The sequence below is a fragment of the Parasteatoda tepidariorum genome, chromosome 8, assembly GCF_982258835.1.
Source record: "Parasteatoda tepidariorum strain Cologne lab strain chromosome 8, Ptep-v5.0, whole genome shotgun sequence".
NCBI classification, from domain to species: domain Eukaryota; kingdom Metazoa; phylum Arthropoda; class Arachnida; order Araneae; family Theridiidae; genus Parasteatoda; species Parasteatoda tepidariorum.
In genome coordinates, this window is record NC_141762.1 from 69,200,102 (window position 1) to 69,227,886 (window position 27,785).

A 27,785-nucleotide genomic window follows, 5' to 3' on the forward strand; every position below is an offset into this window, starting at 1 on the left:
CGAGACAACCCGAGGAGGGCCAAAGCATCACTTCCTAGTTCTAGAACAGTGTTTCTTAACCTTTTTGATATAATGGACCCCTTTTAAAATTTTTTAAGAAGCCACGGACCACCCCCCTGGGAAAAAATAATTGTAAAAAACATCAATTATTAGATAACATTTAATTTTATTATTTTAATAGTATACAAAATTTTTAAAATTAAAATTTTTAATGTGAAGATTGCTGCTGCTTTTCCTTAATTAATAAATTGAATTGGGGGGTGGTTTTCGACAAAGCAACGTGCATATCATGTTCAACATTCAATCGATTTGGATGTTATGTTTTTATTGTCACAAGTGTGGAAAATCCCTCTTGCAAAGATACACTGTGTAGCAAACGGAATTATAGCTGCCATAGCTCGCTTTACAAGCAATGGGTAGGCTTCCAAACGTTTTAAAAATTAGGAGTAGTCAGCGGACCTCCAAAATATAACTCATGGACCCCTTAGGGGTTCATGAACCACAGGTTAAGAAACCCTGTTCTAGAAGGTGATGGCCAAAGCAGGGCTCGACAAAACTCAGAAATTTTACCCGTCCCCGAGGACGGCTTGTCCAACAATGTACTCGTTCCTTTGAAACTAACCCGTAGCTTTTAAATAAATAAAAATATAATTTTCTCTTATTTGTTACTAACATTTATATAAATTGCACAATGCTAGGATTACATTATACAGTAATAAAAGAAATACTAGGTTACTAATAGTAAAACCTAGTATTTCTACTTTATATATATATATATATATATATATATATATATATATATATATATATATATATATATATATATATATATATATATATATGACATAGGTGTCGTGCGTACGGGAGGGGTCAGGTAAGATAAAACCTTACACCCTTAGGGGTCAACTACAAAATAAAGCAAGTTGTTGGTTTCCAAAAATCAGTGGTTTACTCATGTTAAAAACCAAAAAGTCAATCTTACAAAATAATTTAGAGTTGTAGATTCAGCGTTAAACAGAAAAGGTATAGGCGATAGAGCACGTTTCCTCATTTTAAAGCTTAAATGAGCAACTTTCTCATCGAGAAAATTCTAACAAGATCGGAAGTCAATTTCCATGTCAGTCAACTCAACTTAAGATAAAAACTGCAAGAATTCAACTTTTCTATGCAAAATCTAGAGAAAGAAGCCAAAACACCTTGCAATAACCAATAACAGTTTTCCAATATTTCAACTTTTTTCCGATATTAACGGAAGAGGCTGGGGAAAAATGAAGCCGAACTCAGAGATAAGGGACTTGGCGATCAAAAAGCGGCGATTTTTTTTAAATATTTTATTTTATTTTTGAAAATTATAGATCCAGACTGCAAATATTGATGAGCTGCTTTGAAATCAGGAGATATGTTGGTATATAACTAGAGGTTAAAAATAAAAGCATTGTTATGTGGGTGGGACTGATTTTTTTTTTCTTTTGCAAACGCAATTTTGTACACGCAATTTCAGGTCGATTTATCGATTAAGTCCCACAGAAGCTATTATTAAATTCCCTTGAAGAATTTTCCAGTCTCCAATTTCGTTTAAATATGATCAAATCATTAGTATAGCTTTATGCTACTAGTTAAGCTATTTGCCAAAATTTTAATGAATGCAAATTATTACGAACGCTTGAAAATTGTGATTATAATAATATATTAACTGATAGTTCTTAATAATAGTTTTGATAAAGGCGTGTGCAGGGGCATAGCGAGTGAGGGGGGCAGTTTGCCCCTGCTAAGTTATAGAGGAATCGGCAAAAAACTTATTGATTTTTTTTTTTCTGACGGCTTTTGTTTCTAAAAAACTTTTTTTTTAATTAGCAAGAAAGGTGATAGAAAAAATATTGTGCCTACGGATGAATTTTTTTAAAACTTTTCTGTTACATTACATTAAAAATCAAAAGTTGGCCTATTAATAGGTAAATCGATATTTTTTTAATCGGATTTTGTTAATGAAAAAAAAAATATTTTTTTTTTTCATATAACTTGCTGGCTGGCTGAAGGAAATATTTTACCATTATTATTTTTTTCTGCTACCTAGGTCTATATTGTAAATTAATTTTTTTCTTCCTTTTTTTACTATGGAAAATTATGTATCATAACGTTTTTTGCCTCCACTTTTGATTGGATTGATGAAAATTAAGATGAGGAAATTTAGGAAAATAAGTTGAGCAGTTCTGCTGAATAAATTAATGAAATCAAATTTATTCAACAGAATTGCTGAATAAATTTGATTTTGCGTTTTTACGAATTTAGTTTTTAGGAAGGGATCAATTTTTCGTAGCCGTAACTTAACTACGCAGTAACTAAAAACAGCATTTCCTTTCTCACTTCTACAACTTGAATTCTTCAAATGACATTGATTTCTGATTTATTGAGAATACAACGTATATTTTTAACCAAAAATTTAATGTTTATTTATTGATGTTTATTTTACGTTATTTTTAAATTATTTTTAAGTTCTAAGTGATTACAAGAGAAAAACTCAGGAGTTTAAAAAAAAAAAAAGATATTTTTTTTCATTGATAGTAGTAATATATGGCTAAAAAGAATTATTAAAAAATTAAAATTTCAGAAGTTTTTAAATTGATCATTAGTTGGGTTTGAAGCGAATTCGAATCGCGAATTTAATAATTTTATATCCCCCCTCCCCCAATAAAAATCTATCGTTCGCTGCAGCCCTGGGCGTGTGTACTAATTACACGCAAGAAATGGCGAAATTAAAAAAAAATTTTCTCCTTTCTCTCTCAAGTTCTTATACCAACGACGCTAAAGTTCTTTCACAAAAAAAATTATAACAAACTATGAATGACATAAGGTTTAATTAAAATAAATTATCAGCCACAAAAATTTTACCGAAGCAACAATATTTATTTCCAGGACTTAGAAATAAAATTTATGATGTCTGTGATGCCTAACTTATCATTGACAGAACATAATTAAAAACAGATTACAAGTTTCGGCGAAGTCACCGTTGTTCGAAAAAGCTTTAATTTAAACAATAGACAAAGCATCTTTCCCTTCTAACGAAGTTTAGTTTAATATTCGTATGCGGATAAAAATATACAAGAAACCGTATTTAATTTTAAAACACTAATATATTTAAGCAATAATATTAAAATGGCTATTAAACGCCGTTACAATAACAAGAGCGTAATTACGTTAGATTTAAAACATAATTTAAGAAATGTTGTACGCAGAGTTACCACTCGTACCTTTAAAAAAAATCTGTTTTTCCTGTACATATTATACACAATTTATTAAGAGGAAACATACATTCACTGTACTGTACTCATATGTGAGCTATATTAGGATAACGTTACTAGTTTTCATAGCTGAAAAAATATAGAGAAATAAGAAACAGCAACAATAATTGTATAGTAAATGAAATAGCATAGCTGTAATATCATTTTTAAATATCCCATAGATCCCTATAGATTTAAATATCCCTTCGAGAGGTCTACATTTTTTAAAAGACACAAATAAGAAATAAAATTCATTAATTTAAGTAGTTTTTAAGAAAAAATTAAAAATCCCTTGTTATTTTAGACGTTTAAATTACCTGTATCTTCCAGGTTTTCCTGTTCTCCCTGTGGAGTAGCAACCCTGTGTACAGTAGGATTTTTTTCTTCTTAATAATACAGAGTATAATTTTGAATTTTGATACAGGAGATTCGCCGGAAGCTGAGAAGTATGCGTTACTTCGGTACAGTAAAACCATACATCGAGTACAGTAAAACCATACATCGAGTACAGTAAAACCATACAACCATTCGGTACGTCTTCTCACACTCAGGGTTACGAATATCCCCTGTGCCACCCTCGCCCGAGCGAGGGTGGCACAGGGGATAGGACGTTCGCCTTCCAATTGGGACAACCGGGTCCGAATCCCAGTGATGGCTGGTCGATACGAATTCCGCACCCGGCTCGAGTAAAATATCCTCAGTGGTAGACGGATCATGGGTGGGTTAAGAGTCCCCTTGCCGTCAGGTTAACCTTTAAAGGTCTTCGCAATTATCCTCTCCATGTAATTTAAATACAGGTTGGTTCCATAAAAAAGTCCTCAACTAAGGTAAATTTCAAGCCATTATTGATCCAGGAGTTCCCTTGTCTACTGGATTGTGTTCAAAATTACAAGACTACGAATTGAACTTTAGTAGTCGCAATCCCAAAAAATTGGATCGGCTATTTAACGAAGGTTATAAAACAAAAAAAATTTTGCTCGACATAAGATCAAATCTCGGAATTATATTTATTTTTACCCCTTGGCAAACAATAATTAACTCTCCATAAAGAGTTAGAAGGTGTGATTATCATGAGTTTATTACTGTTCCAACATCAGTAAAATATATATATATAAATAAAAAAAGTTTTATGCATATTTTACAACATGAAAGAAACAATGATTGGTATTTTTGCATTAAAAAAATATGTCCTAACTCTTCTATGAAAGAAAAAAAAAATTTCCTAACCAATTAAAAAAAAATTTAATTTATTTTGACGCACAGCTCTTTAAAATTTTGCGTTAGCTTTTCTTTTCTTTTTTTTTTTTTTTTAATCGGACTAGCAATTAATAAAAAAAATCGATTTCAAGTGCTTTTCCGTTTTTTTTTTTTTTTTTTTTTTTTTTTTTTTTTTTTTAAGCTAGGCGTAGCTAAAGCTAAACATTTCTTAAAAATTTTCATTTTGGCATTTTACTCCCCACTTAAGCATTATTTACTTCTATTTTTTTTATTATTATTATTTTACCTTTTAAGAACATTTTTTTAGAAGAAGAATTGTACTACATCGGATTCCACAAGAATAATTTATTCCACAGTTAATTCACTACAGACAAATGAAGTTATTTAACCTGCATTTCTTTTTTGCTATAAATATAAAGTAAAACCCAATCTCTAATAAATTGCAACTACAACGTCCTTCGCCTTATTTAACTAGTTTCACAGAAATATGTAATTAAAGCAAATGTAAACATTTCAGTAATTCTCTCGGAAGAGATTTAAATACACATCTTCTATTTACATCATGAATGAAAGGTGAAATGAATAAAACATGATGAAAACATTGTTTAGATACGTCACAACTTTAAACTAGATGAGATCAACCCACGAGAGCAGGTGAATACTGATTATTGAAAGATGGGGGTCGGCTTCTCTGATGAGTAGAGGAACGGGTAGCAATTATTTCTTTTGGTGCCATTCTAGTCGAAATTTTAGGCTCTTTTCAGTTAACAGGTGCGAGAGTAAATGCTAAAATATTCTAAAATTTTATTTTAATTTCATTGAATTTTTATTATTGATTTTTTTATTAATTAATTATTGATTTATTTTTAGTTTACTTGGGCCCTGCTAACCGAAAAATGCCAAATTTTCTTTTTAAATCGTATGAAAATTTCGTTTAAGCGTGATAAACAATTTTTTTTATTTCAATTTTTTTTTACTTAGATTTTTTTAGGTTAAAAATTGCATCTGCCAAAGTGAGTTTCGGTGAATGTTCAGCCAGAGTGCTGCTATCTTTCAAAATATTAGGGTAAAATTAAAGAAAAAAATCAGACGCTTGAAACTAGATCTTTAAAAAAATGATGCTTAATCATAAAGAGCTCATTCGTAAGGCAAGTAAATAAAAAAAAAATTTGTGCACTAATTTGATAATTTAAAAATATTTTTCAATTTTTTTTGAATTTTAGTAACTTTAATTTCTCTTTACTCCAGGTGGCGCATGATCAGGTCAATAGCTTGACGTTCCACCAACCGCTTTCCTTGCACTCCTCCAACTGATCCATCCCAGGATGTTTCTATCCCTTATTATTATTTGTCTTAGTTTCAGCCGGCCTCTTTTCCCTTTTCCATTCGGCGCCTATGCCGTTAAAGCTGTTCTAGTTCGGTTTCTTGGAGAGATACTTAGTATGTGTCGTATCCAAAACCATTTTCAATTTATCATTGCTACTGTGATGGGTTTAGTTTCTGTTTTATTATAGAGTTCACTTTGATTTTATTTCGCCAGAATAGCGTTAAAATTCGTCTGAGGCATTTAGTTTGAAATGTATCGAATTTGTTTTCCTGCTGCTTCCCGAGTTTCAATCACTAGCCATGACTTGTGGCCATCACACAACCTTCCTATTTTACTAGGACTCAGGAGCCAAGATATTCCATCATATGGCAAACTTTTTACGTATTAGTACCAACACAGATTTTTACAGCATTTACAAATAAATGTTACGAATTAACACAAAAAATATTTTTCAAAAAAAAAAAAGATTACAAGTTCTTAACATGCAAAGTTTTTTAACTAACAATTTGATCTGATTGAAATTTAAATGTTTATCAAACAAAATATGAGTAAAGGACAAATTTTAAAAAGCAAACAGGAATGTTTTAAATATATTATAGCGAAATACCAACTAACATAAGGAAGCCACACAATAAGCAGGCTCAATAATTTCCTAAAGCGGAAAAATTGGGAATAAAACTAACAGAAAATTCATAACCGATTGTAATAAAGCGTTTTTAATTATTAAAAATATAAAAACTGCTAAATAAGAAAATTTTTAAAACATTTTACGTTTAATGAAATACATTAATTGCATTCCTAAAATTTAAAAAATAATAATAAAGTAAAAAACATTCTTACCTAATCCAAATATAATTTTAATTTTTTAACAAAAATATCTCGATACTTTTTCCCTAAAAGTTGAAAAAAAAGCAAGAAAATATATGTTTTTTATCACTAACATAAATATAAACTAGGTTGTCTGCAGGCAGTCTACGAAATCACTTATATTTTTGATTTAATTTCTCCTAAAGAAATTAAATTGAATAGCAAAAAACATAAAAGAATTAAGACAGCAAAAAAATGACTGAGGAAAAATAAAAACTGCAGTTAGCAGTGAAATTGTTACACACCCAACGAAAATGCATTTTTGTTGAAAAGCAAAAGGATACGAAAAAAAAATAATAATAATTGAATTAACTTCAGTGCGAAACAGGGTATGGTAGAAATTGTTTTCGCCGTTTAGTTAAGATTGCTTTCAGCAAGCATGGGAGCAATTGAGATTTTTTTATTTTATTGAGTGCAAATAGCAAAAAGTTTAATTCAGAAAACATGGTGTTATAAAGAAAAGAAGGATTTGTATCAGACAATACTAAAGATAAGTGAAAAACTAACATATGAGTAAAAAAAAGAAAAGAAAGAAAGAAATGCAAGGAGTTAACAAAATAATAATTTTAGCATTACCATTTGCTCCTTGAGATTATTTTTTTATATCGCAAAAACATTAATGGGAAAATTCAATTGCATTTGCCCCTAAATAAAAATTTATTTCATTCAGTTGGGGAAAGCTTATACAATTTTTTTCAAACACTTCATAAAATAAAGAAATGAAAACAGGAAATGGCAAAGATTGTAGGGAAAGAATAAAACTTATAACATATGATTCAAAACAGTTAGTTAGCATTAGGGTGACCTGGGGTAATTCCTGATCAAAAAATGCAAACATCTATTTGGGGAAAAAACAATTCAAGATAGAATTTTAATATTTACTGGAAGTTTGAGGCTATATGAGATGAGTGCTATGCCACCTTCTTTTGTTTGAAAATCTAATTAGAATTTAAAAGATTTTTAAATTTTTAGAGATCAGGAATTACCCCTGGTCTTGATCAGTTTTGGGGTAATTCCTGATCACTTCTGGGGTAATTACTGATCACCAGTTTTTATTGTAAAGGGGCTGTTTAAAAATAATTATATAATGGTAATTAACAAATAAGACATCAAGATCAAACAAATAAACCAAAAAGATATGTTTAAGCAGCTAATGAAACTATTTATTTTAACACTTTAAATTTTCCAAAAATCTTTGCATCGTGCCCTACATTTTAGGCAATCAGCCAACTCATTCTTATGTTCTGCTGAAATATGAGAGAGTTCCCACATGGGTTACTTTTGCTGGATTTTTTAACTTCATTAAGGGAAAGTGTAAAGTTAAGTAGTAAGGTTTGTCAACAGCTCTGGCAGCAGCTCTCACACTGAAATTTTCATTTTCAATCATTAAAAGAAATTCACTAATTTTACTTTCTAGAAGCTTAGTATCCCTTTTAGGCTTATAATTTCTCACCATATTTATACTAGTCTAATTTATAAACTTAAAAATTATTCTTACAATTATACTAGGCTAATTTATAAACTTACGAATTATTCTAACAATGTACACACATAAAATTAAGATAGAAGCAAGGTAAGACAAACCAGAAATGATGCAAATCAGAATCCAGTCTTGTATACAGTTAAAAACAAATTTTGTGATGACAGTTAAAATATATTTTATAGTTGTTCCACTTAATAAATATGAACTGTTATTTAAGAAAAGACAATTAGCTATTTATTAGATATTTTATATACCATTTATAAGAAGAAATGACAATGATCAGGAATTACCCCAGTGATCAATAATTACCCTATCCGTAGGGGGCAACATTTGATATAGTTTCCTATAATCAATTATAATGCTTACAGTAGATGTGAAACAATTAAACAATTACAACTACTACTGCTTACACTACTTTTATATCAAAGGAAAAGAAAGTAACTCAAAATATGTATTATTAAGAGAAGAAGGGGGATTTTTGCAGAAATGTGCATATTTTGAAACCCATCTTTGAAATGGAAAATACAGAAAGCAGTTTTACTTATTTTGTTAGATTAAACAAAAAAACTATTATTAAGTAAATGTAGTTATACTTTAGTAAAGTGTAAGCATTCTAGTCCATGTCTCAAATTTAAAAAAAATAATAATAATAATAATTTTTTTAATAAAACTTTGGTGATTATTATTTACCCCAGAAACAGAGTGATCGTGAATTACCCCGGGCCACCCTAAATTCTTTATAAGTTTTAATTAAATAAATCACAATAACGGAACACAAAGAAAAATTTAATTATTGTAAAAAATAAAATAGAGCTTAAATTTAAATTTAATCGCTATCGATGTCACTATTATACATTCCATCACTATTATATAAATTATTTTAATAGCTATTTTTCTAATTATTTATTAAACAATATGATTTGTTGAGGTAAACTCGATGATATAAAAAAAAGCTTTTAATACTAAGAGAAGAAAACAGCATCGCTTTCCTTCGCTCAAAATTTTAATTTAAATTTTATTGCAATTTTAGAGTTTATCATGATCGAAAAATTATCTGATTATTTAATTTCATACTGTTTGGCACGATTCAAGCTAATAAAAAGTCTCTAGCTTAAAAAAATAATAATATTTAATTTAAAAAATTTCTACTTTTGAAAATTATTATATTTATGTAACCCTCATATAAGTTTCCAAATCTTAATAAATTTGTCACTTTAAAACGAATTTTTAAAATTAAAAATTATTTGCTCAAGAGCGACCAACAGAAAAATAGTGGCTATAACTCTGACAATCCATCTCAATGAGTTGCACGCATCGCTTAAGCGTCCAGTTTCCAAAATTATAGAAAACGATAATAAAAAATAAAAAAATAAAGCTAGCTAAATACTAGTACATGAAAAAAAAAAACTTCACGTGTATCAAACAATAGATAGAAAAACAAAACTTTTCATAATAATACAAACATACTGGCAATGCAATTCTAATATTTTAAAAATAATAATGATTGACAAAATCAATAACAAATTCATTAGGCATTTAAAAGCTACAGGTAAGTAGTCATTAAGGAAAATACTGAAGCTTGCAGATTACAAATCATTCCAACAATTTACTCGACAAAGGTCACTCGTCTGGATGATGGCAAATGATTGTGGGCGCCGTGATGTCTAGCTCAACTTAGATAGTTCCGAAATGACCACTAATCGTTAAGAAAGTTAGAACAGAACACGAGAACTTTGATGACTTGGCATTGCTATTGATCACTTCCATTCTCCCACAATAAATCACAATTCCCGTCACAGAAGTGCACTTCGTTTTTCTAGTTCTATTGTTTTTCACCTAACACACGCACAATTGCAATTATATTACAGAATATGATTCAAGATAACGATTTTAATAAAAATTTGGAAAAATTGGATACTGAAAGTATAGACTTATTAATTAAATAAAGGCAGAGAATATTTTAAAAGGCAAACAATGATTAACAGAAAGAAAAAAAACCTTCTTGACTTCTACAACATGGGCATCCTTATCTATATAATTTTAATCACCGTAATTAAAATATTCAATTGTTATGATTTAAGACTTATTCAAAGAGTGTAGATAATTAATAATCCAGGGTCTAACATTATTATTTTGTGTGTGTTATGATTTTCTAGGTAGCACCACCACAGAATAATTTCATTTGTTTGGGACATCAGGAAAGATAGAACCCAACTATGAAACTTGAATACTTTCAAAGTAAATTTCATTTAATAAACATGTATATCTATGCATATTCATCGTAATTAATAAATAGGAAAAAAATAAAATGTAATAGAAATGTTACTAACTTAAAAGACGAAATTATGATTATGAGTATTTCTAACATGTTCTTAGTTTTAGCTTCTTGCATCGGCGCGTACCGAAAGAGTGCAGCTTTGAAAACTTTGAAAGATGCAAAGCAATGTTTTCAAATTTTGAAAGGAAAAAAACGTTCAGATTCCTCGTTTTCACTCAAAAAATGGCATTTGATGTTTCTAAAAAACACTGACTGCAAGGTGGTCTCATGCCAAATATGTGCTGGTTGGAGTCCCGCTTCCCGCATGGATGTGATTTAGGTATCTTTGTTCTATCTGTCCTTCTTACGCTGTTAAGGTGATGTTTATCTACCAATATGGTGCCCACGAAAAAGAGATCAACAATACCGCCCGTTTAGTACCACAATGGTATAGATAGGTATATGTAGTCAATGTGGTGGACATAGGTAATAAAACCAAATAAAATGAAAGCGAAAATAATTTGAACATTAAATGTAGTATAAATAAATAATTTAAGCTATTTAATAAGCCAGTTGGCTCTTGTTTAAAATTAAACCTCTCTAATAGATAAAATATGCACAAAAGCATACTATTGCCACACAGATGAGAAAATAAAGGAGATGAACCATGAAGTAGTTTTACTTTACAATTAACCATAGCATACCAAATCATGTATTTCAGATCACCAAAGTTATGTGAATCATACATTAATTAAAATATACAGATATATGATAGAAACCGAATTGAACTAAACCGTAGCCATTATTCATCAAAAATAGCATATTGACAATGAATACAGAAAAGCATTTCCAGCAAACAGTTAGAAATAACGAGCGTCAATACAATTAGATACAAATAAACTTTAAACCACTTCGGGGACAACGAACACGAAATAAACCTAAATGAAACAAAACTTAAAATAATGCTTGGGAGATGACCAAATTACGCGCCTCTACGATATTCATGTAATAAAAAAAATAATAAAGAAAATAAAAATTAAGTGTATATTTCTCATGGTTTTAAAAGTTCTGTAAATTTAAATTATTAGTTTTGCTCCAAAGCTGACTCAAAACCAAACGACGCCCTCAAATCAACAATTGGAGCGTAATTGAGGTTTGTTAAAAATATATCAGACTCCACCCTTTTTTGTAACCCGAAGATGGAAAAAACTTCCGAAAATGAAAAATTATACTGTTTGAAAAAATAAAATGCATACAGTTCATCTACATATTGTTAAAAAGCATTGAGCTGATGTTAATGGATTAAATTTGCTACGACCATTATTTATAGTCAATTTTTATGTACTTCCTTGAAAGCAGCATTTAACTGTATAACAGGATTTCGTCCGGAAGAAACAAATTTCTTACAGGAGACTAGAAGAAAGTAATTTAAAAAGAAAAACAGGACAAATTTGCAAGAAACTGAGAAGACCAAAACCGTTAATTGTTTAGCAATAAATATAATAAGAATGTTAAATAAATAATCCCAAGAAACAAGAAGCAGGATAGATCTACCAAACATTAAGTCGCCAACAAAATATGCTAAGTTTCATGCTCCCTCTAGTTTTCCTCATTCACATCTGGCAAATCTTAGAAATGGGCGCCTATTTTTAAACGCTTGAAACAAGTCTAATTTCATTATTATTTCCATAGTTTTTGAAGCCAATGAAATTTTGAATCAAACAAGTTATGAGAAGTTTAAATTAACAAGTAAAATTTATTATGGTACTAAAAGGCTAAAAGTTTTAACTTTTACTTAATTACTATTACTTACTTCTATTATTTTAGTTTTGTACAAAATTTTGAAATTTATACATATTATTTCAAAGTTAGTTTAAATATTCATTATTAACAATACTTGATAATAAAAATTTGCATGCTATTTGTTACAATGAATTCAATACGCGAAACCTAGTAGAGTTCAAATTTTGTAAGTGGTTTGTTAAAGTAATAAAACTAAATTATGATATTGCTACAGTTAACTGTAGCAGTTGTTTTTTTAACTTCATTTACATCATATCATCATTTACTTCTAATCTTTACACATTGCTTTACATATTATTATCAGGGGTCTGTTTAGAAGAAATTTGGGTCCGTTAACGGACCCTTCACAAAATATCTTTTCATAAAAACGGACCCTTCACAAAATATTTTAACTTAAAAACGGACCCTTCACAAAATATTTTAACTTAAAAACGGACCCTTCACAAAATGATTTTACTTTTAATCGGACCCTTCACAAATTTGTTTATCTTTATTATTATTTTGTTAATCGAATAATTCCAGGGCAGAAAACAAGAAAGATGGATGTAAACGAATTAAGTTTTGTCTTCGGCAGACGATTCTTCCATTATTCGTCCGAAATTAATATTCTGCGTTCAGCAGTATAGGCTAAATACCAAATATTTGTATGTTGCATCTCTAATTTAGAATTGTTTATTTTTCAAAATTTAATTTTTTTGATTACAATTTTACAGTGTTGAGCATAATCTTGTATGTCTATACAATTTGAAAACTCCTTGAAAAATTTTTTTTTTTTGCAATAACGGACCCCATTTGCACAAATTCATAAAAGCGGACCCTGGTTGAAAGAATGCGAGTAATTTTTTCACAATTTTACGTAAAACGGACCCTTCACAAAATGTCTGGACAGACCCCTGATTATCACTTACATCTCATTAAATTATTTTTCTTTACAATCGTTAATTTTTAGTCTTCATTCACAACAAAATTATACATAAACAGCTTAGAAATAAATGTATATTATTTAAACTAGTTTAAATAAAATTAAAAAGCTATTATTCATTATTTCTTTTCAAAAAAGAGTTTCTTCCGCTTCGGAAGGAAGAAACCCATGTTTTTCGGAATGATTTTTTCCACCGGAGAAGAAACTTGCCACCCCTGTCTTTTACAAATTCCAACAAATAAAGAAATAACTACATCTAGCACTTAGTTCAATACAAATCTATGCATTAAATACAAATGATTACATCATACAGAAACTGCTCATCGATTCGCCAAGTCGGTGATAAATCATTCAGACAGATTCGTAGCAGAAAAAGGAAAACCACATCAGTGATTCTCTTTCTAGAGTAAACACGAACACAGAAAAGAGCAAACTAATATGTGGTATTAATGTTTGTGGTTATTTCCTATGCTGGAGAAAGAATTGCCGGAGGTGTGTTTTTAGGGTCAAGCAGAAATAAAGAAACATTCTCTCTGCGCGAGGTCAAATAAATAATCCCGTTGGTCAAGAAAGCATTTTAATTTCTTTCTTTCTTGCCTTTTTTGGTTCCTATCGAATTAGATAACATTATCAATAAAACATACAAAAGAAAAACATTCTTTTTTTTCTGATTTTAAGAAACGCTTATTAATATTAAATGCGCTTTTCCTTCGAATTGTTACTTCAAAAGCAAACTTCTCACGGGAAAAAAATAAATACTAATAAAAAGTAATTGTTTATAACTGCCTGTGGTACATTTTAAATTGGAATGCCATAAACAGATATTTAATGAACAGCACGATATAAATCAATATTTTCACATTCTAAACACTTCATAAAATTACAAGTGTTTAAATTCGAAAGTAATTCTGTAAATGCATTCAATAATTCATTATAATAAAATTCATAATAAATAATTCATCATATGAATTAAAAAGCAAAAAAGACAAAATTTACTAAAAGAAATGTCATTTAATGTGTATCTTTTAGAAATTTTATGTTGATTACGCAGTTAATGTACTGGTAAAAGTGCGATTCTCTGGCTGGCACAAATCTCAGCAAACTAAGTTCCCAGTCCCATTCAACTTTTTCGTTATTAGATAAAACTGACTAAAACTTGGCAAACTCAACATTTTAAAAACATATCGGTTCATATAAAAAAAAAAAAAAACATTATCTGATTTAACTTTAAAAACTTAAAACAACTAAAAAAAACATTATCTGACTTTCAAAAAATAAACGCACGTAATAAATAACGCTCCCGTAAGTAATATCAAACTGTGAAAGTTATAAAATAGGTTTACGCATATTTCTGGGCTATTTGTACCAGAGATTTAGAAATACCTGTACATATTCTCTTTAAGTTAAGGTAAAAAATAAAAAGGTCGATAATGTCCTCATAACAATTATTTTAAGATAACATTGTTTTTATAAAACCTTTTACTCATAATGCTCTATAATCACAGCCAACAAATGATAGTCTCTACTCTCAGTACGACGAGAAACACAACTTTAAATACATCTTTTAAAACCATTGCCATTAATGAAGTGAAAACAATATATATTAGGAGAATTATCGACGTCTATTACGATATGTGAAGATGAAATGAAAAGTATTAAAGGTGAATAAAACAAATAAAAGAATGATTGAAAACAAAGAAATTTTATAAAAAGCAACAAAAAATTTTTTTTCAATTATATATTCTTCAGAAAACGATTTTAGACGTTAATTAGGAACGATTTCAGTTGTAAAAAGAGTAAATAATGAACGAAAAGAGAGAAGCCACTAATTTTTCTTCTTTTAGGTATACAATTTTAATAAAATTTAAAGAGAGAAATAAAAATTTGCTAAGAAAAATAACACTATCATTAAAACAATTACCTTACTTAGGCGTAATGTGTCACGAACTTAATGAAGGAAAAGTTAAATTATAGATGCAATTCGCCATATTTAACCTTTTTTTTGTCTTTTGATTTGTCAATAAAGAATTTAAGTTTATACTTTCTTCTACAAACTATTTTTTAAAAGATTTAATTTTAAAATAGTAATAAAATACAATTGAAAGTATTAATTACCAATATTTATTATTATTCTAAATTCACCAGAATTTGTAATTAAAATTACTATATTTAATGATTATGATAGAAAATAACTACTTTGAAACTTATCCTAACTTAACTATCAATCAATCATACTGAATATCTTTATAAATTCTGGAAAAACTTATCAATCCTATGAATATCTATAGTTCTTTTTTTTTTTTTTTTTTTAAATATTTACTTTCTCTATTTTATACTGCTTGTGAGAATTGAATCCAGTCACTTGATTGTAACCATTTAAGAACCAGAAAGCCTAAAAATAATTTCATTATGTTTTGGGATTCATCATCACATAAATAAGAATATCGTTTAATATATGCATATTATATGAAAACAGAAAAAAATATTCTCGAGGGTTTTGAAATATTGTAAGTGATTTTTTAATAACTGGAAGCAAACGTCATTATAGTCTGATATATCAAAAATATGACCAATTGAAAACAGAGTAAAATATTTTATTTTAATATAAAAAACATGGTAAAAAAGTTTTTTTCCATTTTTCCTTCAAAATGATAAAAAATTTGTTTTAAGGAATACTTAATACAACGGTGAAACGTTTATGTTGTTCCTCTCTACTTTTTCAATGAGTTAAGATGTATTATAGATACACTTTTCAGAACTCTTTTTTTTTTTCCATGAGGATTAATAAAGATTGAAATCACTTAATGCTAAATCTTTATCTCTACACAATGTCTTATTAAAAGATCAGAAAAACAGTCTATACGAGACTAGACTAGAGCTGAAAACACTAACAAAATTAAAACAAGTGTTTGAATGTTACAACTGCATGTGGTCAAAAATTTTATAAAATTATCTTTTAATTTCAATACTATTTAAAACTTTGTCTAACATCTCTCTTTTTTGAAACCTGATTTTTAAGCTTATTCCTTTGTGAAGTAGGAATAAGCATCAACCTTTGAGGATTATTATTACAACCCTATATGGTACCCATAGAGGTTGTATACCTAGTAGGTAATAGAGGAGAATGTAATCAATCACTCAAATCTATTGCTACAGTACAGGAAATGAAAGAAAAATTCCTTTTCATTATCTTAAGAATTTTCTCAGGGTAGCAATACATAAAAATATGACTAATGCCTATGGTATCATCCAAGGTTGTATAGTAGAAAAGAAAGAAGAATGGAATCAATCACTCAAATCCTTCAACATTCTTATCTCTAGAATTTTCTCATTGTGAGAATAGATAGCAGTTTGACTACCCATGGTTTTACATTTTTACTTTTTAAAGGAGGTCAAAATACAAAAATTTAAGAGAACTTTAGATAAATTTGCCTCCCTAACTTGTTGGCATCTTTCTACTACAATATAGTTGACTGTTTTTTGCTTTTTTTTACCAACTGGATTAGAGATTCAAATGTATTTATATGAATATCAAAATATAGGACACATACAATATCCTTTATTTTACAGTATTCAATTGATAAGAATTTGATGAGTGCAAATGTAACGTTCTCCACTGAAAAAGTAAAATTCTATGTTCATTGATCAATGCAAATCAACGAAGATCAGTACGCAGCATCTGTATGTGTAACAAGAAATTACTACATTTCCTGCTAATAGTGTTTACAAAACAAATTTTTTGTTTGTTTTTTTATCTGAGTAACAAACAATTTTTTTTTAAAATTCTGATAAATAATTATTTTTTTTAAATTCTGATAAAAAAGGATTCTTTTTATATTCTGATCTTCTTATTATTAGCACAACTACCCCACAGATCATAAACTAATGTAATAAGTTGTTTAAAAAATCATCAATTTACTTTAAATAACTAATTCAATGCAACGAATTTTAAACCTTGAATATTTCTTTCATACATCTATTGAAAGTGAAAGAATGAAATACTATTAAGGATATAAGCATACTACACACAAATGTATATTATTTATCATGATATATGAATAAACCAACCCAGGGAATTTCTAAACTGTTTCTAAACACTTCTGAATATTTGAGTAATAGTGAAACTCCCTTACAATAACTGTCAGAAAAGAATAATAACTTATTTGCATTAATCGTAATTTCCAATATTATTGAATTAATTTTAAATACTACCCGTAATAATTTCCATATTAAGCTAAGTAAAGAAGAAAAGAATCTAACTCAACTATACCTTTTCGTTATTATCAGTAGCTATTTACAAACTTTTTTTTCTTTTTTTACTGGTGGGCCACAGCCCAGAAGTCACCCAAAACTTAGAAAACATTTTGGCGCAGGTACTAAAATCTTCTTGGTTATAATTAATAGCTAAGACGAGGTTATTAATTATTGAGCCATACAAAAAGTAGTTCTAACAGCTGGCGACATTTAGTTTAAGTTGGCAATCTAATGCATGGCATGAAGGGATTCTTTTGAGCATGCGCACTTATTTTTTGTTGTTTACTTAGTACAGTATTTTTATGTGTGACGCCCGGTGGCTGAGCGGTAGCGCTTCGTGCCACTGGTCCCTGGTTCGATCCTCGGTCTGGGTACGGCTGACTCAGCCTTTCATCTCGTCAGTGGGTCGATAAATGAGTACCTAGCACGCTTGGGAACTAACATTGGGGGTTCCGCGTTCGGCTGACCACCTGATCGGAACATCTGCTCCTGCACCTCAGAGGCCAAGGTCAAGAAAACTGAGATGGGCACAGTAGGCCTTGGCCCGCAAGGGCTGTCAAGCCGCTGAGTTTAGTTTTATTTTTATGTGTATATCACTCACCAAGCCTCAACATATATAGATCACCATTGACACTGATTTTAGTAAAAAAATTTTGAAGACAAAGCTTATCAATAATCCCAAAACCATAAATGAACTCAAAACTGCTATTCAGAAGGTTATGAAAAGCATTTCTAAATTTTATAGAGAATTTAACAGAATTTCACTATGAGTGGATCATACATCATAGCCATTGATGGCAAACAGGAAGATTTCTATACTGTGATCTGAGACAGAGTAATCACCCGGTTTCCGCAACTTCCAAGCAGCAGCTCGCCAGAAAGTAACGAAGCAAAAAATCACAGAAGTGAACCAATTAGAAGGGATAGCTCGTAGCCAACGCCAAAGCAAAACTCTCTCTATTTTTTTTTTTTTAAATTGCAAGTTTAAAATCCATTTGAAGTGACAGATCACAATACATATAGAACATGCCATAAACACCAACTTGTTCAGCCACCTTTAAAATTTGAATATAATGTTTGAACTCAGTATCTAAACTGACTCATAGGTCAATAAATGTTCTCTAGCATATATAAATAAACAAATTTTGGATACAAAAGTCAAATTCAACAGAGCATTAAGTTGACAATAAACTATCTTTTTCAAAATAGACATCTATTATATTGTTAACAATTAAAAATAATTATTTAATGACTTAGTAGGAAAATAATACCTAGAAAAACTACTTGAAATATGAATATTTAACTTTTAAACCCCGTAAAAGACATATTAATCCTTTTTACATTTTATTACATAAAGTATTAAGTGTAAAATAATATACTTTCGAAAGATTCAAATACTATTTATCTTTCGACTATTTATTTTTTCGAACATGCAAATAAAAGAATAACTTAGTTTCACCTGATCGATAAATGTAACAACAATGTTTCAATAATATATCTAACGAAGAAAAGATAATTTTTAAATAATCACCACTTAATATTTTTATTTCGATGAATGTAAACAAGTTAAGCATTCCACGAAAAGTTTCGAATTATTTTAATCCAGATTTTTATTTTTAAAGTAAAGATAAATTTAATCATAAGCAATGACTGAAACTACTTCAAAATGTAAAAATCTCACGACATAAATTCAGTAAAATTGAATCGTCAAATAAAAATACTTCAATTTTAAAATATGATAGAATAAATTTAAATCTTACCTCTTCCCTGGAGGATGTAGCCATAACACATGCCAATAAAATAGTAAATAAGTTCAAAATTATCAGCCTCATGTCTGTCAGTAATCAATTTTTTTCAAGTAAAAGCACTAATATTTAGCTTATGAAAATAATCGCGATACTTTAAGACTTTGTTATTCCTACTGATTTAACATACACATGCATGTAGCGCCGTAAAGCGATCTTACAGTACTACTTATCTTCCAAAACTATGAAAAATTGATGAATGAAATGCTATAAATGATAAGCCGGTGTGTTGTTTTATCTATTCCTTGTGTTTGATTGTAACTAATTCATTGATTACTACACAAAAATAGTAAATCCTTAGAGACACTCTCACACCAACATCAGACGAAGTGACACCCAGAAATTTGGGATTTCTCACTGAGTTGCCAGTTTCAGCTAAAATACTTACAAGAACTGTGACGCATTCTGCACATCACTAATCGATATAGCAGACGAAATGAAATTACTGCAAAACGACATAATTTCCTTTCGTTTGACTTTTGATATTAGTAACAGAATAAAATAAAATTCTAAAATTCAGGAAGTGAACAATTTATAAATAATTAGTTTAAAAAATTTGTCGAAATAAATATGCGTATTTTTTTTTTACTATTTTTATATTCTTGATTTAATAAAAATATAAAGATTTACTTGTTGTAGGCAATAAATAATACAAAATCTACAGTTATTTCAATCTGATAAATGCAAATAAAAGTTTTTTTTTATCCTCAAAAATCAAATAATTCACCAGAGAGTATAAAAAAATACAGTGCGCACTTTCCGAGAAAGCAAAACTTTTTTCTTACGAAAAGGGAAATAAAGAAAACAAATGATTATAATAATATTCTACAAGAGATAAAAAGCTGCAATTTTTTCCCCATTAAGACAATCAAATTTCTTTTAATTGTATTTCGAAACTAATAATCGTCGTGCGTTTTAACTTTTAGGAAATATCAAAATATTTTCTCCACGTATATCTACCAAGTTTTTGTGAATTATTTCTTGAATAGGTTTTTGGAAATTTGATTAAGTTAAAATACCCTAAAAATACCATATATTTCCTTTTTATTACTAATTCTCTTAATTTTTATAATAGTTAAATTATTACTTTTACTTTTAAAAGTCTAACTTAAATACAGATGGCAGCACGAAGCATCTTAAAATTTGTTTTATGTCGTTCTTTGCGTCGTTCATTACGTATTTCCATTTCTATTTCTGATTCAAAATTTCTATTTAAATTTAAAATGCTCTTCAAGTTAATAATTAAAATCAGCTATAATCAAATTCATGCATAAAAAAAGGTGCTTTTGAAACTGACTACTAACACTCCCATAGAATATTTACATAGATGGCGCAAGTGAGATTCGTTTTAGAGACCGTTCTTGTTGCATGAAAAGAAACTCGGAGGCGAATTCAGAGATGTGAATTTGATTGGTGAAATATTCAGGATTTCTAGATAAGGATTCAACGATACAATTAGCTCCACCCTGAGTTCTTAAAGATGTATATATATATATTATATAAGGTACAAGAAAAGACGAAGAAAAATTATTAAAATTATTTTTTAAGAGCATTTAAAAAAAAATTTTTATTAGTATATATATAAATACTATTTCCTGACATATGTGAATATTTTCTAACAAATTGACGCTTACTTTTTAAAATAAATATAATTAAATTGTTTTTTATAAAGGAAAAAAAATTATGTATTTATATGTCTTTAATATAGATACGTATACTTCGTTTTCAATGTCAAGTATGTCTTTAATTTAGCATGTTTTTTACTATAAACCATTTTTAAAAAAATTTCTATATATGTATATTTATTGATAGATATATAGTTATTTTCTAATAAACTTTTTAACAAACTTTTTAATATTAAAAAGGTCTAAAATAAGTATTTTTCACATATGGGCATTTCCTACATTTCCTTTGAACATAAATTACAGCTTAACTTTTTAATATTACTATCAAACTGTTCTTCTCACTTTGCTTGTGATTTTTCTTTTTTGCTTTTATTCATTAAACCATTGTTTCATTTATTAAAAGTCGATAAGAAAAGATCATTAAGTTTACTCAATGTGGAATTTTTATTATTTCATGTGAGCATCTTTCATTAATGAGTTAATTGTAACGAAATGAACGGATACCTTGATTTGAAAAATAATCAACTCAAATCAGAGTTCGTCATTACGCATCTAGACGCGTATATTTAATGCATCGAATTTTAATTTTTCTCCTCAAGAATTTGAACAAGAGGAAGAATACTCCTTGTAATTTTTTTAAAAATTGTTACTTTTCCTTGTGTTGAATAAAGATAATCCCATAGAAAATCAGTTTATAGTAGAAAGTGTGACGATGATGTATTTCGAATTTAGAAAATTAATTGCTATTGCTCTATTATTGCCAATAACAGCAGCTTTGAAAGATATTTTATGCAAAAAATATAATCAAATGTAAGAAGGCAGCTTTGGGGCGATTGGCCTTATTCATGCCACCAATGAATAAGAAATGAATGAATAGAATGAAATAGAAAAAAAAGTTCATTGTTTTTATTAATTTTGCTTTTTTAGAAATATTAACCTAAATGGTCCGCAAGAAGTGAAAAAAGAAATTAAAATAATGTAGAATATTTATTTTTAACCAAGTCTTCAAGCAATTATTTTTCTGCTTTTAAATTTTGTGTATTTCATCTGCTAGTTATAATATAATGCATGTTATAAATGGTGGCAATTTAGAAACGTGATCTATACTTTAAAATTCATCCTTCTATTTCCGATTCATTCCTCAAAAATTAATAGAGGAGTAAAATTAATCTCGAAATATTATTAATTGGATAAAACTGACTGTACTCAAGAGAAAAAAATTAAGAATGTAGATTGTATGACTCAATGCGAAAAAATTATTTTACTTGTTAATAATATATAATGAGAAATGACCTTTTGTCCTCTAACATTTCACATTGGAGATAGTTTTTACCTGTCTTTAGATTTTAATATTTTTAAAGATTTCGAAACAAATATTAAGCTTTATAACTGACAGCATCTAATCTATCACAGTTTTAATTTTTTTTAATTTATTCATTTGTTAATACTTATCACATCAAGTAAGTCGTGGAATTATAAATAAAGATATCGAGCAAGATACAATTTTATTCAACAATGTATAAATAGATAGTTGAGACTAAATGGGATTCATGTTTAAATTTTTGCTTAATTTTATCATTCATAAGTGTCTTCTGTAATTTATAAATTCTAACTGATTGTAGCCTGAAACAAATTTAAGAAAATTAATATCACAACATAAATAAAGCGTAAGGTTTGCCATGTCTTGTGTGTTATCTCTTATTTGGCTATATATGTGTAAATTATCACCGTTAGAGCGTTTTTTTATTTCATCGTATACATTTTTCGACACACCTTTGTAATGTGAAGTTTCAAAGTTTTATAGTTTTTGCACAACAAAACAAAATGCGGCGTAAAACGAAACAGTAAGAAACATTTTGTGAAAAAAGCATTTGCAACTGCAATAACTTTCAATGAACTTAGACTTAAGCGATACAATTTAGTGTTCGTAAATAAAAATAGCCCTTCAGCACATCAAGTTTCATTTCTGTGGGCAAAGTGACCCTCATCGTATACTTCAGTGCAAGTTTAACAGTTAATAATTTTTGAACTAATAATCAAATGTAGTTGTTTTTTTTTAATTCCAATGTACTCTCCGTACGTTTTTCTACACATATTAGAAATTTCAATTTTCTGTGCCTTATAGTTTCTACGAGGCAAAACACATGTTGAACACCCAAAACAAAGGAAACCACGGAGTTTAGAGTTTTTTAATGTAGATCAAAATTATGTTTATATATATATATATATATATATATATATATATATATATATATATATATATATATATATATATATATATATATATATATATATATATATATATATATATATATATATATATATATATATATATATATATATATATATATATATATATATATATATATATATATATATATATATATATATATATATATATATATATATATATATATATATATATATATATATATATATATATATATATATATATATATATATATATATATAGTTGAAGGGTATGAAACATCATTGAATTTCCAAAGTTAAAACAGCAACATACAATTTTTCAATAGATTTATTCACATATCATACATAGCAAAAAAATATTATTTTTTAAATACATCTTTTTTCTTATATCTCTGAAATATGAATGTATCAATACATATGCTGTTATACCAATATAAATATACTACTTTCAATATTCAAAGAACTATACAATTATTCGACTTGCATAGTGCAAAGTAAACTCTATTTAATTAAAAAGTGGTTTAGGTATAATACAAAGACTTTTGTCTACTCGAAGAGGCCGTCTATGAATTCACCTTATGAATGAAGTAGAAGTTATTATTGATATCTTGAAAATATCGTGTGTAAGAAAAATAACAATTATTAAGAGGTTGGAAATTAGGAATTTATCATTGTCAGGATACTGATTCCTCTCTCACGCATTTGATCTACCTCTGATCTGAGGGTCAGAGCAGAGGGTGACGGGAAGTGTCGTTCCCCTAGAGTGTGGGTGGACTAAGGAGAAGTGAAGGACATTTTTTTGGTGAGAAAAAGTATTTTTATGAGAGATTGAATGCGGAGACCAGAGAGACTGGATGAAGTTAGGAAGTACAATACAGCTCCGGAGTTGTTATATAGCTTATGTACTTGTTGATATGTAATTGTAACTATTTCAATAATCAAGGAATTTAAATTAAATAATATATCTGGAAAAAAAAATTTCTTGTCTTCATTAAGAGTGATTTAATAATTGAGCGAATCGAGGTAAAAACATCTCACAAAGTGGAGATACGTCACAATCATTATCACAAAAGGGTGGGTAAGACTTTTTTGTTTTAGGGCAGTATTTTAAGAACAATAAATGTTCTTCTTAAACATTAGAAAATTAGTTTTCACTTTTTCTAACAAACCAACTTCAAATGTTACAGATACACTGTTAGTTTTTGTTTTCCCCCTCTTTTTTTTTCTTCTCCATATTCTACTTTTAAAATTAATGTCAAAAACAATCGTGCCTTACACGTTCTGTCTCCCCCGTCAATGAGCACGAAATATCCTTCAAATTTAAAAGTATAATCTAATAGTTTCTCATAAACATAAAAATGCCAAACATTAAAAATTTATTTCATGAGATCCAGAATTACTTTGCACCTGTATATTGAAAAAAAGATGCTAATGTTATACGTAAAGGCATAATATAGTAAGTAATAGGCCAGGGATGGCGAACCAATGGCACGCGTGCCATTTATGGCACCCGACGCAATATTTTGGGCACGCCACCGATCACATTTTTTATTACACTATGAATTGTTATTACACAAATGTTATTACACTATGAAGCATAAAGTAACAAATTAAAATTCACAAAAAAAAAACGCAAAATAATAAACAATTATTAATAAAAAAAATTAACAATTAATGCTAAAAAACAATTAATAACCATAAAAAACAAGCTTACATTAAATAACTAGCAAAAAAAAAATTAACAATCCTGCTTAAACTAACATCTTACAACCTAATATAAGTTATTTGTCATCTAATCTGCAGCAACAGAAGTCACACTGATGTTACTTTAAGTTGAATTACGCGTATAACTGAGACATTGCAAAATGTTTTTTTTTTAAATATAAATAAAGAATTTTGAGTTGATAGTATTTAGTATTATTATTTTCCAAATAATCACGAAGTCAAAATTATTTGACGGCACATTTATGAGCTCATTAAACAATTTTTTAGAAAAAATGGCACGTTGGTGTATAAAGGTTCGCCACCCCTGTAATAGGCTATACTACGGATTTAGAGTATCATATATGATCTATGTCTATGGATGATCTTCTTCTGGAACTTCCCAATAATCAGTATCATCAAACAGTTGATGCTTTTTTGGTGGATCAAACATCGGATGACGAATGATATAACCTGTAAGAATGTAACATAAACTTGAATTTGTTATTTTAAAACTTAATACAAATCTTCATTAACAGATAAAATTTAAAAAAAAATTAAATGATTTCTTTTTAAGTTCTTGAGCAACGTTTTCATGACTGCTTATTTCCGTCCTTCTGAAAATATTTTTCAGAAGGACGCCAAACTTTTAATGTCGTCTCTAAATTTTTAATGTATTGGATTGCTCGGAAAGTAATTTCGGTTTTTAATTATGAAAATGATAGACGATTTTCTTATAACGAATAAATATTTTATTGAATTACATAATATTCATTTTGGTCCAATATCTTTTGCCATATCTGGCTGCAGCATGATTCCACGCAAATAAAGTATTTGTTCTTTGCTGACAGAAAAAAAAGGTCTAGGTGATTTTTGACTTCCTCATTTGAAGTAAGGGTTTTACCCTCTGAAAGCTTTTGTAGAGACTGGGACATTGTTTCAGACAACCAATATTTCATCCCCAGTAATGGTTCATTTAAAAAATGTATCATTTTCTTGACGTTTGAAATGCAAATTATAGACATCAATTCGATGGTACCAATTTCTTCCCGTAAGAGCATTGAGGAACCCAGGAACCCATGTGTTGCGCTTTGAGGTTAAACATAAGTATTTCAACTGAACATAAACTGTCGAATTCGATAAATTTAATCTCGCTGAAGTCTCACGAGTTATTTACTCGCCGGTTTGCACCATTAAACGACTTTATTGCGTCTTCATCAGCTTCAATTAGCTTTCCAGAATGTGGTAGATTGCAACTTCAAAATTGCCGGATCAAAATTTTGCAAACCAGTTTCGGCACTGGCGTACTGTCACTACATCTTATTTATGCACGTGGTATAATTCTTTTTTCTTTCCAGAACGGCATTTTTGCATTATTGATAGCAAATACGTAAAAACAAATAGAATAAATTGGTTAGCCCACGTGATTCGAATGAGTGGTGACAATACAATAAAAAAGATATTGCTTTTTAGACCCACTGGAATAAGAAAGCGGGGAAGGCTGAGATGGGCTGATTCGGTGGAGTCTGATTTTCTTGCAATTAATGAAAATAACTGAAGATCGAAGATGCATCGGAAATCGTAATGGAGAGATCTTCAAAGGAAGGTAAAGAGGAAGGAAAGTGAATAGCTGTATTTATTTGCCCGCATTGGGCTGTCTAGCCAACTATGATGATGATAGTAAAAAAGTAAAATATGCCAAAAAATGCAGCTCTTCACTTTCCATATTTGAAAAGGCACCAACTAAGAACTACTGCGTATAATCCCCTTTGAATGTAAATCTAATTTTTTCACAAGCAAGTCGTGGTATATCAGCTGTCAAAATATATGATTGATTATATGGCCTAAGTGTAAATTTGCTTTTAAAAAGCTGAATTAAGTCTTCAGTTGGGAAAAAACGCAATTGCTTTCCGAACAACCCAATAATAAAAAATAAGAAAACGAAGATCCGATTTCATTGGAATATTTTGCGTTTTAAAATGTAAGTACAGTTGACAAAATGGACAATAGACTCACGGAACAAACCATTTTTAAAAATTTTCGATTTACTGATTTGATTTTTTAACTACTAAATATCGATCTTGATGGTTCGAGAGAGAAACTTTAAATATCTAAATTTATTAGTTAGTTTATTAATATGGATAACAATAAAAGTAGCAAATGTTACAAATAAATGCGCATTATCTTTTCCCCCCAACTAATTTGAAGTTTTTGATCCTTAAAATCAAAATAGTCACAATCTGAAAAATGCGGTCCCGTTCTTTCAGTCATGGAGATAAATAAAACTCGGATTCTCTATAGTGAAATACTGAACTTTTTGAATGCTAAAGAACTTGTTGAAAAAGTTCCGTAGTTCATTAACAAAACAAAGTTGTTACTTTTCTATTTTAAAAGGAGTAGCGCGACAAAAATTACATCTAAAATTAGTACGTAGGCATATATTTTACTTTCTTTTTACTTAAATTTTACTTTCATATTGATGCCTATTTCTATAAACTTTCATATCATTTTAATAATAGAACATGACTTACAATGGAATGAATATATCTGAGATAAGGAGGTTAAGAGGTTAATCTGAGATAAGGAGGTTAAGAAGAATATTTAAGAAGATGAGATAAATTATGCTACTATAATCGTAAACGAGTGCAGAGTTTCTATCAAAATGGGTAGATAGTTTCCAGCTATAACATTTATACTATTTGATTATGCGTACATAGGATGATAGATAAGTTATTTATCGAAACAAGTTTCTTACTTTGCGATTTCTAAGGTAGTAATGAGACATTTTACATGAACTTAAAACGTGGACAGATATTTTAAAAATATCATTTTACAAACTTTTAAGGATTCTCAAACAAGATTAAAATAGAAATTGCCTTTTCACAGTCAGATGCTTGTTTAATATTTCGATAACTTTCCATATCATGTGAATATTATTTAAAAATAAATAAATAATCTCTGAGATAAGGTAGTTAAGGATAATATTTACGTAGATGAGATAAATTATGCAACTGTAAACTTGAATGAACTCATA

At 28.7% G+C, this 27,785-nt stretch overlaps 2 protein-coding genes across 2 annotated transcripts in view; both read right to left on the reverse strand.

Moving 5' to 3' along the window:
* LOC147806266 (amyloid-beta-like protein) overlaps positions 1-19,641 on the reverse strand; it is a 174,676-nt gene extending 155,035 nt beyond the window's left edge. The window contains exon 1 of the mRNA XM_087169067.1: positions 19,170-19,641. Within this exon, the coding sequence (XP_087025193.1) occupies positions 19,170-19,241 (72 nt within the window). The 5' untranslated portion in view covers positions 19,242-19,641. The remainder of the gene's footprint in view (positions 1-19,169) is intronic.
* Positions 19,642-23,475: 3,834 nt separating this feature from the next.
* The window catches only part of LOC147806268 (ammonium transporter Rh type A-like), a 53,917-nt gene continuing 49,607 nt past the window's right edge, over positions 23,476-27,785 (reverse strand). The window contains exon 9 of the mRNA XM_087169074.1: positions 23,476-25,225. Within this exon, the coding sequence (XP_087025200.1) occupies positions 25,128-25,225 (98 nt within the window). The 3' untranslated portion in view covers positions 23,476-25,127. The remainder of the gene's footprint in view (positions 25,226-27,785) is intronic.